Source organism: Equus asinus, chromosome 4 (assembly GCF_041296235.1).
Source record: "Equus asinus isolate D_3611 breed Donkey chromosome 4, EquAss-T2T_v2, whole genome shotgun sequence".
Classification (NCBI taxonomy): Eukaryota; Metazoa; Chordata; class Mammalia; order Perissodactyla; family Equidae; genus Equus; species Equus asinus.
Genome location: NC_091793.1, coordinates 78,415,074 through 78,430,771, shown reverse-complemented (window position 1 = coordinate 78,430,771; position 15,698 = coordinate 78,415,074). Strand labels below are relative to the sequence as shown.

The following is a 15,698-nucleotide window of genomic DNA, read 5'->3' as shown; positions in this document are numbered from 1 at the left end:
TTTGAATCACAAATAGCTCCTTTGATTGTCAGGCCCTAAAAATAAAATCATACACGGAAACAACTGATCCTAAGTTGAAGCCAACAGGCTTGTCATTTACTTGCATGAAAGGGAACTGGCTCATTTCTAAAGTTCTTGATTTGTTTAGGCAAAAGTTTTGGTCTACGAGCCACTATTCCAACCTGATCATGCAAATAAGCATGACTGTGAGCCCCCAATCCTGGGAGAAATTCAAGGACAACTAGTCTGATTTGAATGACAAGGACAACCAGTATGATTTGAAGAACTCTTGAAAGCCCAACCACGTGAATAAGTTCCGTGGGAAGACAAAAGATAGTAACGTGAGGCCAGTGGTCCCAAGAAACTTCTGTCATCTTAAATTTATACCACACTTCTTACCCTTCCCTACATTGCTGCATGGACGAAAAATAGAACAGCGATTACTGTCCAGTTTAATTCAATCAATAAATATTTTCTGAATGTCTGTTATGTGCCAGGCATCCTTCAGGTCTGAGTTTCAGCAATGAACAAAACAGACAAAACTCCTACTAATACATGCCTCAGCTTCCAGGGTAGGAAAAAAGAAAATAAACCAAAGTAAGTGAAGCATAAATGCTAGGTGGTAATATAGTTATGGAGGAAAATAAAGGAGGGCAGGGGCGTAGGAAGTTAGGGGAGAAAGGAGTTGCATTTTAAAAAAGGATAGTCAGAGATAGTCTCACTGACGTGACATTGGAGTTAAAGACTTGAAGGAGGTGATACAGAAGTCTAAGGGAAGAATGTTCCAGAAGATGGAACAAGTAATGCAAAGGTCCCGGGGTGGGAGCATGCCTGGTCCATCCAAGAAACAGCAAGGAGGCTAAAGAGCAGTGAGCAACAACACATGCAGTAAGAGATGAGGCCAGACAGGAAGTGGAGCCAGACCATGCCGGGGACCTTGAGGCCACTTCACTGGGATGATTTGTCCTTCCCTACAGTGAGACACTATGGCATTGTGAGCACGGGAGTGTCATGATCTATGTTTAATTAACTACATTTTGTAGTTGGGGAAAACCTGGGTCTGTTTGTTCTTTAGTCATTAATTCAATAGATATTTATCACCAACGAGGTTACCACTTCAGCTACTGAGGACTCAGCAGTGATCATGCTCATGGGGCTCATACAGTGGGATTGGGGCTGGAACATAGGTGCTGCGAGAGTTGCAGAGCAGCAGTGTCTGGCTCAGGGGAGGAAGGCTTCCCGGAGGACACGACACCTCCCCTGAAGGATGAGCAGGGTGTGTATGGGGGTGGTGGGGAGAGAGGGAGGGACAGGGGCTTCCAGACAAAAGAAGACAGAGAATATGGATATCACAGAGAACCTGGCACCCCAGAAGACCCCTAAAAGCCAAGCAGAGGCGAGAGGCCAGCAGGCGCCAGAGAGTATAAAAAAAGGGAAGTGGTTGAGGATGAAATGGGCAGGCTTGAAACTGACCCCTCCAGAACCCCCATCTGGGGGAGTGACGTCAGCATCACGGTGGAGTGAGTTGTTCCCTCTGTCTCTCCCCTCTAAATTACAAGTAAACGGACATCCTTTAACCAACAGAGGATTCCCTACACAGCACACAGGATGCCTAAGAGATCCACGCAGCTATATATACTCGGAATCCCCAATCTGTTCTTTACTCAACTCCCTGTCAGCTCCCTGTCTTTTCTGCCCTAAATTTCCACACGCACCAAGAGACAGTGAATATTCCCCAGCCTTGACAATAACTACAGAATGCGAGCATCCAGAAGGCGAATTCTTTGGTTTCTTCGTATTGTGAAATGACAGCTGAAATGTGGCAGGTCCTCAAAAAATTAATTATTAAATAAAAATAAACGAATACAAACAGGCTTTTCCTAGAGAATAGGAAATGTCCTATGACAGTGCTATGAATAATGAGGTTGTTAAGCAGACTACTAAACGTTACTGAAACTTTTCAACCATAGGATGTAAACGTAAGTCTGAGACGAAACTTGGGTGAAACCAGAGACGAGGAGTCTGGTCATCTCTGCTATTGCTACTTTCAGCCATAGTCTCCAGGGAAAAAGAGGAAAACGCTCAATTAGATAAAGATGCTTTACCACTGCTGATCTTTTTACGTCAGCCAGATGAAGCTGTGAAAGAGGGTGCCACGCAGATAATTAGAACTTTCCAAAATACAGGATAACTCAAGGTGAAGTGGATGACTTCAGGGTTTTATTTTTTCTTGTAAATGGTATAGGCAAACGTTGTCTCTGTTTCATTTTTCTGTGTGGGCAGATTTCCTTCATTCGTTTACTGAGGTGTAATGCATCTTGCTTGGGACTGAGAAAAATAAGAGAGAGTGACTTCAGGAGTTCAGAACGAGCGGTAGGCACAGCAGACGAAAGGCCGCCACTGAAATAATGCCTAAATACTGGGTCAAGTCCATAAAAAACGACATTTTAATTCTCAGCAAGAAATAACAAAAGTATCCCAAAATAAATACAAATTGGGAGCTAGCCACTTGATGGACTATAAAAAAGCCTTGGAAACGATGGTTTTAAAAGTAGAGCTTTGAAAATATTTATGATATACTAGGTGGTAAAAAAAGGAGATACAGAATTTTAGTACATATGTTACGACTATGTAAAAATGTACTCATGAAAAAGATAATGCTTACATTAGGGTACGGGAGCCTTTTTTGGTACAGGAGAGGCTTTCCTTGTTTTTGTAATAGGGTTATTCTTTTTTTTTAATTTGATTGGAAAGATGGAAGAAGTCACTTAAATAGAGTCTTCAAGAAAAAAATAAAATTTTGTTATGACGATGACTTGAAGGAGGCAGAGCGGTGAGGAATCTGGGTGGCAGCTTCAGAGGCCAACAGGCTGTCTGGTCAGGCTGGGTCAGGACCTGGAGAGGGATGTGTTGTGGGAAGAGAAGCGCAGGGGGGCTTGAGGTCAGAGAAGTGAGGGTCTTGAATACTCTGCTATGGATTTTGGACCTGGCTCTGTGGGCAAAGTGAAGGTACCACAGTCTTTTAGGAGGAACGGCCTGGTTCAAGTTGGGCTTTCAAAAACTGACTCTGGTGGCAGGAGGAAGGCCTTAGTGCCTAGGTCAGAGGCCACGCCATAGTGTGGACAAGAGGTGAAAGCAGGAACCAGGTCCCTGCCTTGAGGGAGGAACAAGCAGACTTCTCAGCTTCCTGGAAAAAACCATCACTCAAGAGATCTAGTCTAATGGCCTTAGTGTTGCTTGCCCACTTGGTCCCTGTAGAAGCTGATTGGGAAGCTTCCAGCAATACTCCATGCTGACACCTACAAAATGTCCCACTGCAAACAGAATACACGGAGAGGATGTTCCAGCGAAACTCTGAGAATTGGGACAAAATAATAGACAAACCAGGCTTTTGAACTTGTAGAAACGCCACCAAGTGAATGAGGAAGTGAGTTAGAAGAGAAATAGAAGCAGGCTTAAAGTGAGAAGCATAGTACTCTGCATAGTACAGAGAGCAAATGCATTCTGGTCAGGAGTGCAGTCACACACCACATAACGATGTTTCGGTCAACGGGACCGCATATACGACGGTGGTCCCATAAGAGTTGGTTCCATATAGCCTAGGTATGTAGTAGGCTATACCATCTAGCTTTGTGTAAGTGCCCTCTATGATGTTCGCACGATGAAACGGCCTAATGATGCATTTCTCAGAATGTATCCCTGTTGTTAAGCAACACACGACTGTATCTTATATTTCACTGTTCCTAAAGATGCTTCAGCAATGGTGCGTTCTTCTCTTTATCCTCCTGCTGGGCCCTTTCTGACTGGCCTTCCCTATGCTCTCTCTGCACGCCATATGTGCCAGAACACTGCTAAATCTCATAATAGGACAGCTGGACTCAAAGATTTGATTCTACAACATTCTATTTCTGCAGTCTCCAAACTTTTCATTGTGCACCCCATCAGAAGAACACAATCTAAGTACACCAACAACACGTTAATATTTATACATTATATGATTATTCTTAGCCCATATATTAAGCAGTAGTGAATCTGTCTCATTGTTAAAAAACTAATATGGAATAAATAAAATTTTGACATTTTCATCGCATACTCAAAGGAATGGTCTTCCCCCCCTTCAGACCACCAGAATAGCCACATTTACTGAAAGGGGGAGGAAATGAAAGATTCTGTGGGAACAACAGGGCTGGACTGGACCCCGTTCCTTTGTCACGCAGGAAGGAAGGGACTCTCTTTGAGGATGCGCCCAAGTTCTCTGTGGGCAGGCTCTGGAATGCAAGGTGCAGGCATGAGTCCCTGTTTCCTGCTGCACTTTCTCCAGTTGACACATCTCAACACAACAAAGGTCTCGAACTGCTTCACTTCCCCATTTCGTCCACTAGGGCAGCCTCATCCATGAGGAAGTTTTCCATCAGCCTGTAACTTGATGGATTGAGCAACCGTTGATGATTCTTGCCCTGCTCCATGGTCTCATCAGTTTTAAAATGCTGATTTTCTAATTCTTTATTCCTTTTGCATTTATTAGCTGTAATTTCTCCATGATTAACAACTTTCTCTCAGCAACTATTTGATTATCTTCAAATACAATTTGTCCTAGAAAATCAGGATCAAAGCTGGATTCTTTCCCTTTATCGTTCAGAATAATGAAGTGGTGTCCTAGGAACCTGCAAAGGTGACCGATTGATCTTGTGGGTTTTTCTCATTTGGAGGCTTACTCATTTGGAGTATCATCTTGGACTCATGGATTATTTGTCATTGGTTTGATTTCAATCCACTGCAGTCGTTATCCTTTTTGATGTTCAAACTACCCCATCTTTTGCTGCTGTGTCCTTCTTTTCTGTTTTTTTTTTTTTTTAAGATTTTATTTTTCCTTTTTCTCCCAAAGCCCCCTGGGTACATAGTCGTGTATTATTTAGTTGTGGGTCCTCCTAGTTGTGGCATGTGGGAGGCCGCCTCAGCATGGCTTGATGAGCAGTGCCATGTCCACACCTAGGAGTCGAACTGGCGAAACCCTGGGCCGCCAAAGCAGAGCGCTTGAACTTCAGCACTCGGCCACGAAGCTGGCCCCTCCTGTGTCCTTCTGACTCATCCTGTGGTCCTTCTCAGTTTCCTTGCTTTCTGGCATGACAAGATGTCCCATCTTGAACCTTTCCTGCCCTAGACCTGGAATCAGCTCTTAGTCCTAGGAGGAGGTTCCTTTTAGTGGGAAAGGTATTTAGGGAATCCCAATCTGAGTGCTATGGATACTCATTGCTACTGAATTGTCTTTCGATCCTTTTCAAAATACAGAGCTATGAAACATTTGTTTTAAAGAGAAAAAAATAAGTTCACATTAATATTTCCTATTGAAGCTGAAGGTTATACAGTCTATTTGAATTCTTTAAGTACTCTTCCCTTGTATACTGAAAATCTTGGTTCCTACAGTAAACCTGTAATAGTTTCAAATAACAACATAAACATTTCCCACTATGAATGTACAGTCCAAAGACTGTATTCTAAGATCACTTGAAAAAATTATTTTCTCTATGTGAGAGATTAACACCAACCTGATATATCACTAGGTTTGTTCGTTTCATTTTTTTCAATCAATTATTAGTGAATGCTTTTTTCTTTTAGATTTTTCTTTTTAAATTATGTACAACATTTACATGGTTCCAAAGTCAAAGTAAGGTTCAGAGACATCAAGAGACGTCTACTTTCTACCCCCGTCCCTGCACACCCCTCCTCCAATGCTAATCATTTTCATCAGCTTGTTATTTCTTTCTTCCAGTGTTTCTTTGAAAATACAAGCAAATTTATATACACCAACATACACACGTGTTCCTCCTCCATACTTTTCTTATACAGAAAGGAGTAGCTCTTCACACTGCCCTGCGCCTTGGGGTTTTGTTTTTGCTTTTTTTTGTTGTTGTTGTTGAGGAAGATTCGCCCTGAGCTAACATCTGTGTCAATCTTCCTTTCTTTTGTACGCGGGTTGCTGCCACAGCATAGCCACTGACAAGTGGTGTAGGTCTGCGCCTAGGAATTGAACCCAGGCTGCTGAAGCGAAGTGTGCTGAACTCAACCACCAGGCCATGGGGCTGGCCCCATGCACCTTGGTTTCTATCCCTTACCATATTCTAGATATCTCCCTCCAGAGAAGGAGACCCTCCTCATCCCTGCACAGCTACTTAGTACTTCACTCTATCAGTGAACCACGCTCTTCACTCAGTCCCCTATTATGAACACTAGGGTTATTTCTAGTCTTTTCCTTTTACAAAGAGGGCCACCATAAATGGCCTTGCACATGTGGCATTTCTTATTGTCGCTCATGCATCTTTGGGATAGATTCCTAGATGTGATTTGCTCAGTCAAAGGAAAGATGCACAGGTAGTTTTGCCAGACTGTGACAAATACCCTCTCACAGGGGTAGTACCACACTGCATTCTCACCACTAGGATGGGAACAGACTGGTTCCCCTGAGCCTCACCACTGGAATAGCTTTGCCAGCAAACTTTCAGACATGGGCCAATCTGATATCTGGGACATGGGATCTTGGCGCCATTTTAAAATGTATTCTTCTCATCGTGAGTGAGGTTAACATGTTTTCATATGTTTGTGGTAATAAATTGCTTTTTCCTCAGAACCGGTAATAGCTTCTGCCATTTTCCTATCGGATTGTGGAACTTTTCCTTCTCAATTTTAGAAGCTCTTTATATATTAGTGATATTAACCCTCTGTGGTAGAACTCGCTTATAGTGTTATTTGTTGTTATTGTTTTTGACATACAGTTGGTTTTTTTTTAAAGGTAGCCAAATGTATCAACTTTACCCCCTGATTCTGAATTCTGAGTCATTAGGAAACTTATCCCTGTCCCAGGATAATAGGAATTAACCCACGTTTTCATCTTTAGTTATATTTTAAACAGTAGATTTCTTTCAATTCAATCAACCAACACTGCTGAAATCCTCTATCTGAGGAGAACAAAACAGGCTTTTTGGGATTCTGAATTCCAACACTCTAAGAAAGAACTTCATACTTTCTGGAAAGGACTCCTGTTTTTACTCACTGGATATAGGTAAATACCATGTCATGGAACGCACGCATATACCACATCACTCAGTCAGTTTAGGCCACTTTGGACAGAGCTGACATTCTATTTCATTTGATGTAACACAGGGGTCACGTCCTAGGCCATTTTGTACCACCTCATCCCAACCGTCAAAGTTACCCAGCAAAGTCAAACCAAAGGCCAACTCTGACCATGCCTCGCCATGCTGCCCAGCCATCTGTCACCTCACACGCCATATATGAGTGTGTTCTCTGAACCATGCCCCAGGGGCTGGTTGCAACAGCAGGAGGAAACAGCTCTAGGAACAATAATAATGTTTACGATGCATATAGCGCACACGCACAAATCTGAGCTAAAAACAAGATTTAAACACGAGCTGATTTTTTTTTTTTTTTGGAAGATTAGCCCTGAGCTAACTGCTGCCAATCCGCCTCTTTTTGCTGAGGAAGACCGGCCCTGAGCTAACATCCATGACCATCTTCCTCTACTTTATATGTGGGATGCCTACCACAGCATGGCTTGACAAACAGTGCCATGTCCACACCCGGGATCCAAACTGGTGAACTCCGGGCTGCAGAAGCGGAACGTGAGAACTTAACCGCTGTGCCACCAGGCCGGCCCCCAAGATGATTTTTAAAATCACTCCCCCATCGGCCATAGCCCTTCTTTTTTTTCTTTTTAAAGATTTTATTTTTTCCTTTATCTCCCCAAAGCCCCCCAGTACATAGTTGTATATTCTTCGTTGTGGGTCCCTCTAGTTGTGGCATGTGGGACGCTGCCTCAGCGTGGTTTGATGAGCAGTGCCATGTCCGCGCCCAGGATTCGAACCAACGAAACACTGGGCCGCCTGCAGCAGAGCGCGCGAACTTAACCGCTTGGCCACAGGGCCAGCCCCCGGCCATAGCCCTTCTTAATTCTCCCTTCTCAAACCTTACACCTAAGGATTGGGCCAATGTGCTCGATGTCACATTTAGTGAACTTGAGAAAAGGGTCATCTCCAGGCGGCTGCATACAAGGAGGAGGGGCCACCACATGGGAAAAGGCAGGGCAGGGGTCCCTAGGGTCTTAGCTCAACAAAGCAAACAGATTCACATCTCTGATTAATCCTAAGATCGAAATTTCTGGATTTAAAATCATTCTGATAACTTAGGAAAATGGGAATTCTCCACCCTTAGCATCCAAATGAACTGTTTAACTCATGTGGGCTATCATTTCCACAATAGGACTTCACCTCATCCCCAAGGTCCAGTGACTTACACAATACAGTTATCTTTGGCATGAATACTGCCAAATTTGGTGTTTGGCTTCACAGTCCTCAACAAATTATAAATGAAATGAGGCTCAAGGCAGGTGATCTGATAGCAGCAGTGAAGAAATGGTGAACGTAGGCATAGAACCCTACAGAAACAGAAAAACGCCAAGAACCTAGAGCTGGGGTGGGGCAGGGCAACAGCTTTGAGTGTGCCCACTGCATCACGCCATAAAACAGTCACTGCCATTGGTGACAACAACATCACGTGAGCAAGAGAAGGTGATTTCCTTCTGCACCCAGAGTTTAAGAAGTCAGGAAAGTGTGAAACAGAGTTTAAAACAGTTCCATTTGAAAAAGGCCAACTTTTTCCTCTACAAAGTTTGATGCTTAAGTCACTAAGATTTAATTATTTGGAAAATGTATGGACATGGAAGACCTCATTCCTCATCAGTAATCAAGTGGACCCTAAGCAGCATCTGTGTGGCATGAAACGTGCGTAGTGCCTGCCAATCCAAAGTCGGCCCAAAGTCTTCTCGCAAACGGGTTCTGGTGATAGATATTTCATACAGAACATTGATTTCCAGAACACTTCTAAGGCTTTTCACAAAATGCTCACATGGCCTTTCAATTCCAATTTAAAAAAAAATTCAGTTATTCCTAAGGGCAAGGTTCAAAAGCACACATTTCTACAGCTATAAGGGCCCTGAGAATCATAACCCCAAATGCATGGCCAGGCCGTTGCTTTTCCCATCTGTCTTTGGCAGCATTCTGCAAAGCAGGGTGAAGTACGAATACTCACGGAACATGGTATAAAACTGCTGTGGGTTCAGATTCCACTTTCCCCATGGGGTCTTGTGGCCTTTAGACTGGGCGTAGTTAGCATGGTTAAACTCTGGCTCGGTTCCGAATGAGTCCAGAACTCGGAGCATGCACCTGAAAGAAGAAAGCATGGTGGGTAAAGCTACAACCTCGACCCCACAGTTCAAAAGGGAAAAGCTTTAACCCCTCCTTCAGGACTACCAAACATGGACAAATCGCTTTTAATTAGAAACGCTACTGGGCAGGAAGTGAGAGGTTTGAGAATAGCTTGGATACCAAACATCTCCACTGTGACTTTAGAGTCTGGGCCATTACCCAGCAGATAGGGTTTGCTTCAGGTTAGTTGACAAATCACAGAGATCGCTCAAATATCAGTGAAATACAACGTTCTGTGAAAGCTGAAATCGTGGACTGCCATGTTCACGGCTGTACTCCTAGCCAGGGCAGAGCATACAGCGGTGCCCAATGAACAACCGTGGAAGACACGAACAACTACCATTTTTAGAGGCTGTCTGAATGTTTATGTCCTCCCAAATTTCATATGTTGAAATCCTTATCTGCCAAGGTGATGGTATTAGGAGGTGTGGCCTCTGGGAGGTGGTCAGGTGATGAAGGTGGAGGCCCAAGGGATTAGTGCCCTGATAAAAGATACCCCAGGGGCTGGCCCCACGGCCCAGTGGTTAAAGTTCTGCTTTGGTGACCCAGGTTCATGGGTTCGGATCCTGGGCGCAGACCTACTCCACTTATCAGCCATGCTGTGGAGGCATCTCACATATAAAATAGAGGAAGATTGGCAAAGATGTTAGCTCAGCAACAATCTACCTCAAGCAAAAGAACAAAAAGAGGATGAGTGACAACAGATGTTAGCTCAGGGCGAAACTTCCTCACCAAAAAAAAAAAAAAAAGATCTCCCACAGAGCTCCCTAGCTCCTTCCATCATGTGAGGGGCACAAGAGAAGACTGAGACCTGGAAGAGAGCCCTCACTCAACCATGCAGCCACTCTGATCTTGGACTTCAGCATCCAGAACCGCGTGCAACACATGTTTGCTGTTTATAAGCTTCTCAGGACGTGGTATTTTGTTATAGCAGTCCAAACAGACTAAGATGGAGGTCTTATTCTGCTTAAAACACATGGCATGCCTTATCTCTTTCAACAACCATTCAACAGTTTCATCAACTAACTAGAGTATGTGATTGATTTTAGGTAAAGCTTAGAATCCCGCTCAATAGGCAGTGGTGACTTTTATGTATTTGATGGTAAAGGAACATTATTGCTTTCTCCCAGAGCCTGAAGAAGTGAAACTGAAAGATGTGTCATTTGGCTTTTCCACCAAAGCCTTAGAACGAGATCGGTCAAAACCATTCTACACCAATTTTTATACGACCTATAAGCTAAGAATGATCTTTGTATTTTTATAAATATTTTATTTAAAATTTTTTTTATTGCAGTAACATTGGTTTATAACATGATATAAATTTCAGGTGTACATCATTATACATTTCAATTTCTGCGTAGATTACATCATGTTCACCACCCAAAGACTAATTATAATCCATCACCTCACATGTGTGCCTAATCACCCCTTTTGCCCTCCTCCCTCCCCCACTTCCCCTCTGTTAACCACCAATCCAGTCTCTGTCTTTATGTGATTGATTGTCATTGTTTTTATCTTCTACTTATGAGGGAGATCATATGGTATTTGACTTTCTCCTTCTGACTTATTTCACTTAGCATAATACCCTTGAGGTCCAACCATGTTATCACAAATAGCTGGATTTCATCGTTTCTTATGGCTGAGGAGTATTCCGTTGTGCATATATACTACATCATCTTTATCCATTCGTCCTTTGATGGGCACCTAGGCTGCTTCCAAGTCTTGGCTACAGTGATTAATGCTGCAGTGAACATAGGGGTGCATGTATCTTTACACATTCATGTTTTCATGTTCTTTGGATAAATACTCAGCAGTGGAATAGCTGGATAATATGGTAGATCTATTCTTAATTTTTTGAGGAATCTCCATACTGTTCCCTTTAGTGGCTGCACCAATTTGCACTCCTACCAGCAATATATGAGGGTTCTCGTCTCTCCACATCCTCTCCAACATTTATTGTGTTTACTGTCTTGTTAATTATAGCCATTCTGATGGGAGTGAGGTGATATCTCATTGTAGCTTTAATTTGCACTTCCCTGATAGTTAATGATGCTGAACACCTTTCCTGCACCTGTTGGCCATCTGTATATCTTCTTCGGAGAAATGTCTGATACAGCATCCATTTATGACAAAAACTCTGAATAAAAAGGGTATAGAAAGAAAGTACCTCAACATAATAAAGGCCATATATGACAAACCCACAGCTACTATCATTCTTAATGAAGAAAAACTGAAAGCCATCCCTCTAAGAACAGGAACCAGACAAGGATTCCTACTTCCACCACTCTTGTTCCACGACAGCACTGGATGTCTTAGCCAGAGCAATCAGGCAAGAAAAAGAAACAAAAGGGATCCAAATTGGAAAGGAAGAAGTGAAACTGTCACTATTTTCAGATGACATGATTTTATATATAGAAAACCCTAAAGAATCCACTAAAAAACTTTTAGAAATAATAAATGAATACGGTCAAGTTGCAGGATACAAAAATCAACATACAAAAATCAGTTGAATGTCTATACACTAACAATGACGTAGCAGAAAGAGAAATTAAGAATACAATCCCACTTACAATTGCAACAAAAAGAATCAAATACCTAGGAATAAACTTAACCAGAGAGGTGAAAGATCTGTACACCGAAAACTATAAAACATGGTTGAAAGAAACTGAAGAAAACACAAAGAAATAGAAAGATATTCTGTGCTCTTGGATTGCAAGAATTAACATAATTAAAATGTGCATATTTCCTAAAGCAATCTACAGATTCAACGCAATCCCTATCAGAGTTCCAACAACATTTTTCACAGAAATAGAACAAAGAATCCTAAAAGTTATATGGAACAACAAAAGACCCTGAATAACCAAAGGAACCCTGAGATAAAAGAACAAAGCTGGAGGTATCACACTCCCTGATTTCAAAATATACTACAAAGCCATAGTAACCAAAACAGCATGGTACTGGCACAAAAACAGACTCACGGATCAATGGAATAGAATTGAGAGCCCAGAAGTAAACCCACACATCTATGGATAGCTAATATTTGACAAAGGAGCCAAGAACATACAATGGAGAAAGGGAAGTCTCTTCAATAAATGGGGCTGGGAAAACTGGACAGCCACACGCAAAAGAACGAAAGTAGACCATTATCTTACACCATACACAAAAAGTAACTCAAAATGGATTAAAGACTTGAATGTAAGACCTAGAACCATTAAACTTCTAGAAGAAAACATAGGCAGTACACTCTTCAACACTGGCCCTAGCAGCATATTTTGAAGTACCATGTCTGACTGGGCAATGGAAACAAAAGAAAAAAGGAACAGATGGGACTACATCAAACTAAAAACCTTCTGCACAGCAAAGGAAACCATCAACAAAATGAAAAAAAACCTACCAATTGGGGGAAGATATTTGTAAACCATGTATCTGACAAGGAGTTAATATCCAAAATACACAAAGAGGGGCAAGCCCAGTGGTGCAACGGTTAAGTGTGCGCGTTCTGCTTCAGCGGCCTGGGGTTTACCAGTTCAGATCCCGGGTGTAGATATGGCACTGTTTGTCAAGCCATGCTGTGGTAGGCGTCCCACATATACAGTAGAGGAAGATGGGCACGGATGGTAGCTCAGGCCAGTCTTCCTCAGCAAACAGAGGAGGATTGGCAGCAGTTAGCTCAGGGCTAATCTTCCTCAAGAAAAAACCCCAAAATATACAAAAAACTTATACATCTCAAAAACAAAAAGTCTAACAACCCAATTGAAAAATGGGCAAAAGATCTATTTTTAAATGGTTAAAAAAATAAAAAGAATATTTTGTGACATGAAAATTCTATGAAATTCAATTTATAGTGTTCAAAAATAAAGTTTTATTTGACACAGCCACATTCAGTTGTTTACATTTTGTCTGCAGCTGCTTTTACACAATAACAAGGGAGCTCAGTAGTTGCAACATACCATATGACCTGCAAAGCCTAAAACATTTACTATCGGGCCCTTCACAGAAAGGGCCTGCGGAGCACTTCTTTAGAGGACACAAAGAACCACCAACCGGAAGAAAGGAATCAATCCTCAAACAGAATTTACTGATTTTGGTTACATTTATTTCATCACTCCTTCTTAAAACATTGATGGAAATTTGGCTTGTGAGTAGCTGATAAAAATTGCTCTATTATACTTCTGAATGGCTCTTAGTGGACCAACAAACATAAAAGTAAGTAAAGATTAAAGCCCTCATTTTAGAATCAGATGCTAGCAATGACTTTCAAGTATCTGGCTCAGTTTCTTTCTTCCTTTTTCCACTATTAAGAAGTCATTCTTCCAACTTTTTAATTTTTATGTCAATGTGAAGTTTAGAAAAAAGTCCTAACACCAGATGGGATTTCCCGGGAAGAGTAATGGTAAATTAGCATTTTAGCATAATGATTTTCTCATCAGAGATGACCACTCTCTGTCTAGACAAGGAAGAGGAGAAAGAAAGAGGGAAGGCAGGGCGGAAGGGGGGAGGGCCATGACCACCAAGTGAAATACAAGCTGGCCACAGAGTTTCCTTGTCGGGATTTCCGTCTGGCGTTCAACAAATGTGCTATCATCACAGGAGCAATTTTCACAATACACCAAGAACATGTCTTCAGTCTCACAGCCGACAGGAGGACAGAAATGGAGCCCACAGTCCAGGAAAAAGAAAGCTAGGGACCCAAGGAAATGACCAATCGTGTTTTACCTGCTCTTCAAATAACTCTGCATTCCTTTTCTCTTAATAAAAAACATTTCCATTTAACTTATTTATTTATTTGGTGGGGAAGATTGGCTGTGAGCTAACATCTGTTGCTAATCTTCCTCTTTTTGCTTGAGGATGATTGTTGCTGAGCTAACATCTGTGCCAATCTTCCTCTAATTTGTATGTGGGATGCCACCACAGCTGGCTTGACAAATGGTGTGTAGGTCCGTGGCTGGGATCCGAACCCACAAACCCAGGCTACTGAAGCAGAGTGTGAGAACTCAACCACTACGCCACTGGGCCAGCCCTAACTTATTTTTTTAAATATAGCTTAACATTTAAAAACCCTTAACTGAATTAAAAACTCAATTTAAAAACTCCTATTAATTAACTCTAACTCATATTTTAAAATAAGGTATAAAAGCAACTGGTTGGAGCCAGTGTATTTTCTTCTGAGAAAGATGGCAGTGTTCTGAAAGCAGCAGGGATGACAGCGGCAGCTCTGCAGAAGGTCGCTGTGACAGGAGGCAGGAGGAGAAGGAGGGACACACACTGCCAGGTGGGGCTGTGCGAGGTTCAGCTCCTGCCAGAGGACCAGAGCTGAGATTCAAAGATTACAGCTCTGCAGGCACAGCAGGAGAAAAGGCAGCCCTCCTCATAAGGAACCTTTGCCTTAAAGGCTCCAGCCCCTTCCACTTATTTATTAATGGACTCTGACAGACTATATTCCTCTCCAGCTTTGGCTTGTGACTATTTTTAACTTGGAGTTTTACTAGTGTTATTTTTAATTTAGATAATTAAAACAAACCCTGATGGGTAAAGCTGCCTGGTAGGAGCCAAACTCTTGAAAGCTTGGACCTTTTACACGGTGCCTAGATGTAAGCCACGTGACTCTGGGCTTCTGCCCGACAGAAGGCTACAAAACAAAAATGACCGCATGTCTCAGAAACTTGTAATTCCACATTCTTATAGGTGAAGCTTTGGTTTGGGAACTACTTTTTAGCTTATCTGGGTTGGTTTTATAAACCAGAGGCAGGGGACTGATCTCTGTCTACGGGAGGCTCAACATTATAGTTTTCCTTCTTCAATCACTTTCAACGTCTGCGTGCATTGGAACTGTGTTTGTGATGTTAATATTTATGCCGTTGCTCTAATGTCTTTTCTGTGTCTGGAGCATCAGGAACAGACTGATGACTTAAAAAGATATTTGCCTTGCTGCCCACGGCAGCTGCCCTCCTCCTAACAGAAGTCACTACAGCAATGCCAAATGACTCCTGGAACATTTTCTGTGCTCTAAGCCACACTATTACGGGATGGATGCTCACAACCTCCTTGTCAGGACCTACTTTCTAATTTGGAGTTTGATGTAAAACATGGTATATATCTTGGGCTATTTTTATCTCACTTTCCTGTGTGTCCTCAACGCGCAGCTAAGACCTCATCTGAAGCAAAGTGAGTATGAGTTTGCAGTACCCAGCAGTATACTAGTGCATGTAAGTATTTAATAAATGTTTAACTGAATTTCCTGGGTCCAGACATAAATTATGCAGAATTTAGACATATTTTTCCAAGTTCAACAGGACTCAAGGGTTTGCTCCTAAATGAAAGATCAGATGATAACTTTACATTTAATGGAATTCATACCATTTACCAATATGAATACAGAGAGCCCTGAAAATTTCTAATCTTCAAAAGGGGAAGAAATGG

The 15,698-nt window shown here is 42.1% G+C and overlaps 1 protein-coding gene across 6 annotated transcripts in view; it reads right to left on the bottom strand.

Moving 5' to 3' along the window:
- MGAT5 (alpha-1,6-mannosylglycoprotein 6-beta-N-acetylglucosaminyltransferase) overlaps nucleotides 1-15,698 on the bottom strand; it is a 330,354-nt gene that overhangs the window by 101,196 nt on the left and 213,460 nt on the right. For all 6 annotated transcript variants that reach the window (XM_044769036.2, XM_070507573.1, XM_070507574.1 and 3 more), the window contains one exon: nucleotides 9,103-9,236. In XM_044769036.2, the coding sequence (XP_044624971.1) occupies nucleotides 9,103-9,236 (134 nt within the window). The remainder of the gene's footprint in view (nucleotides 1-9,102; nucleotides 9,237-15,698) is intronic.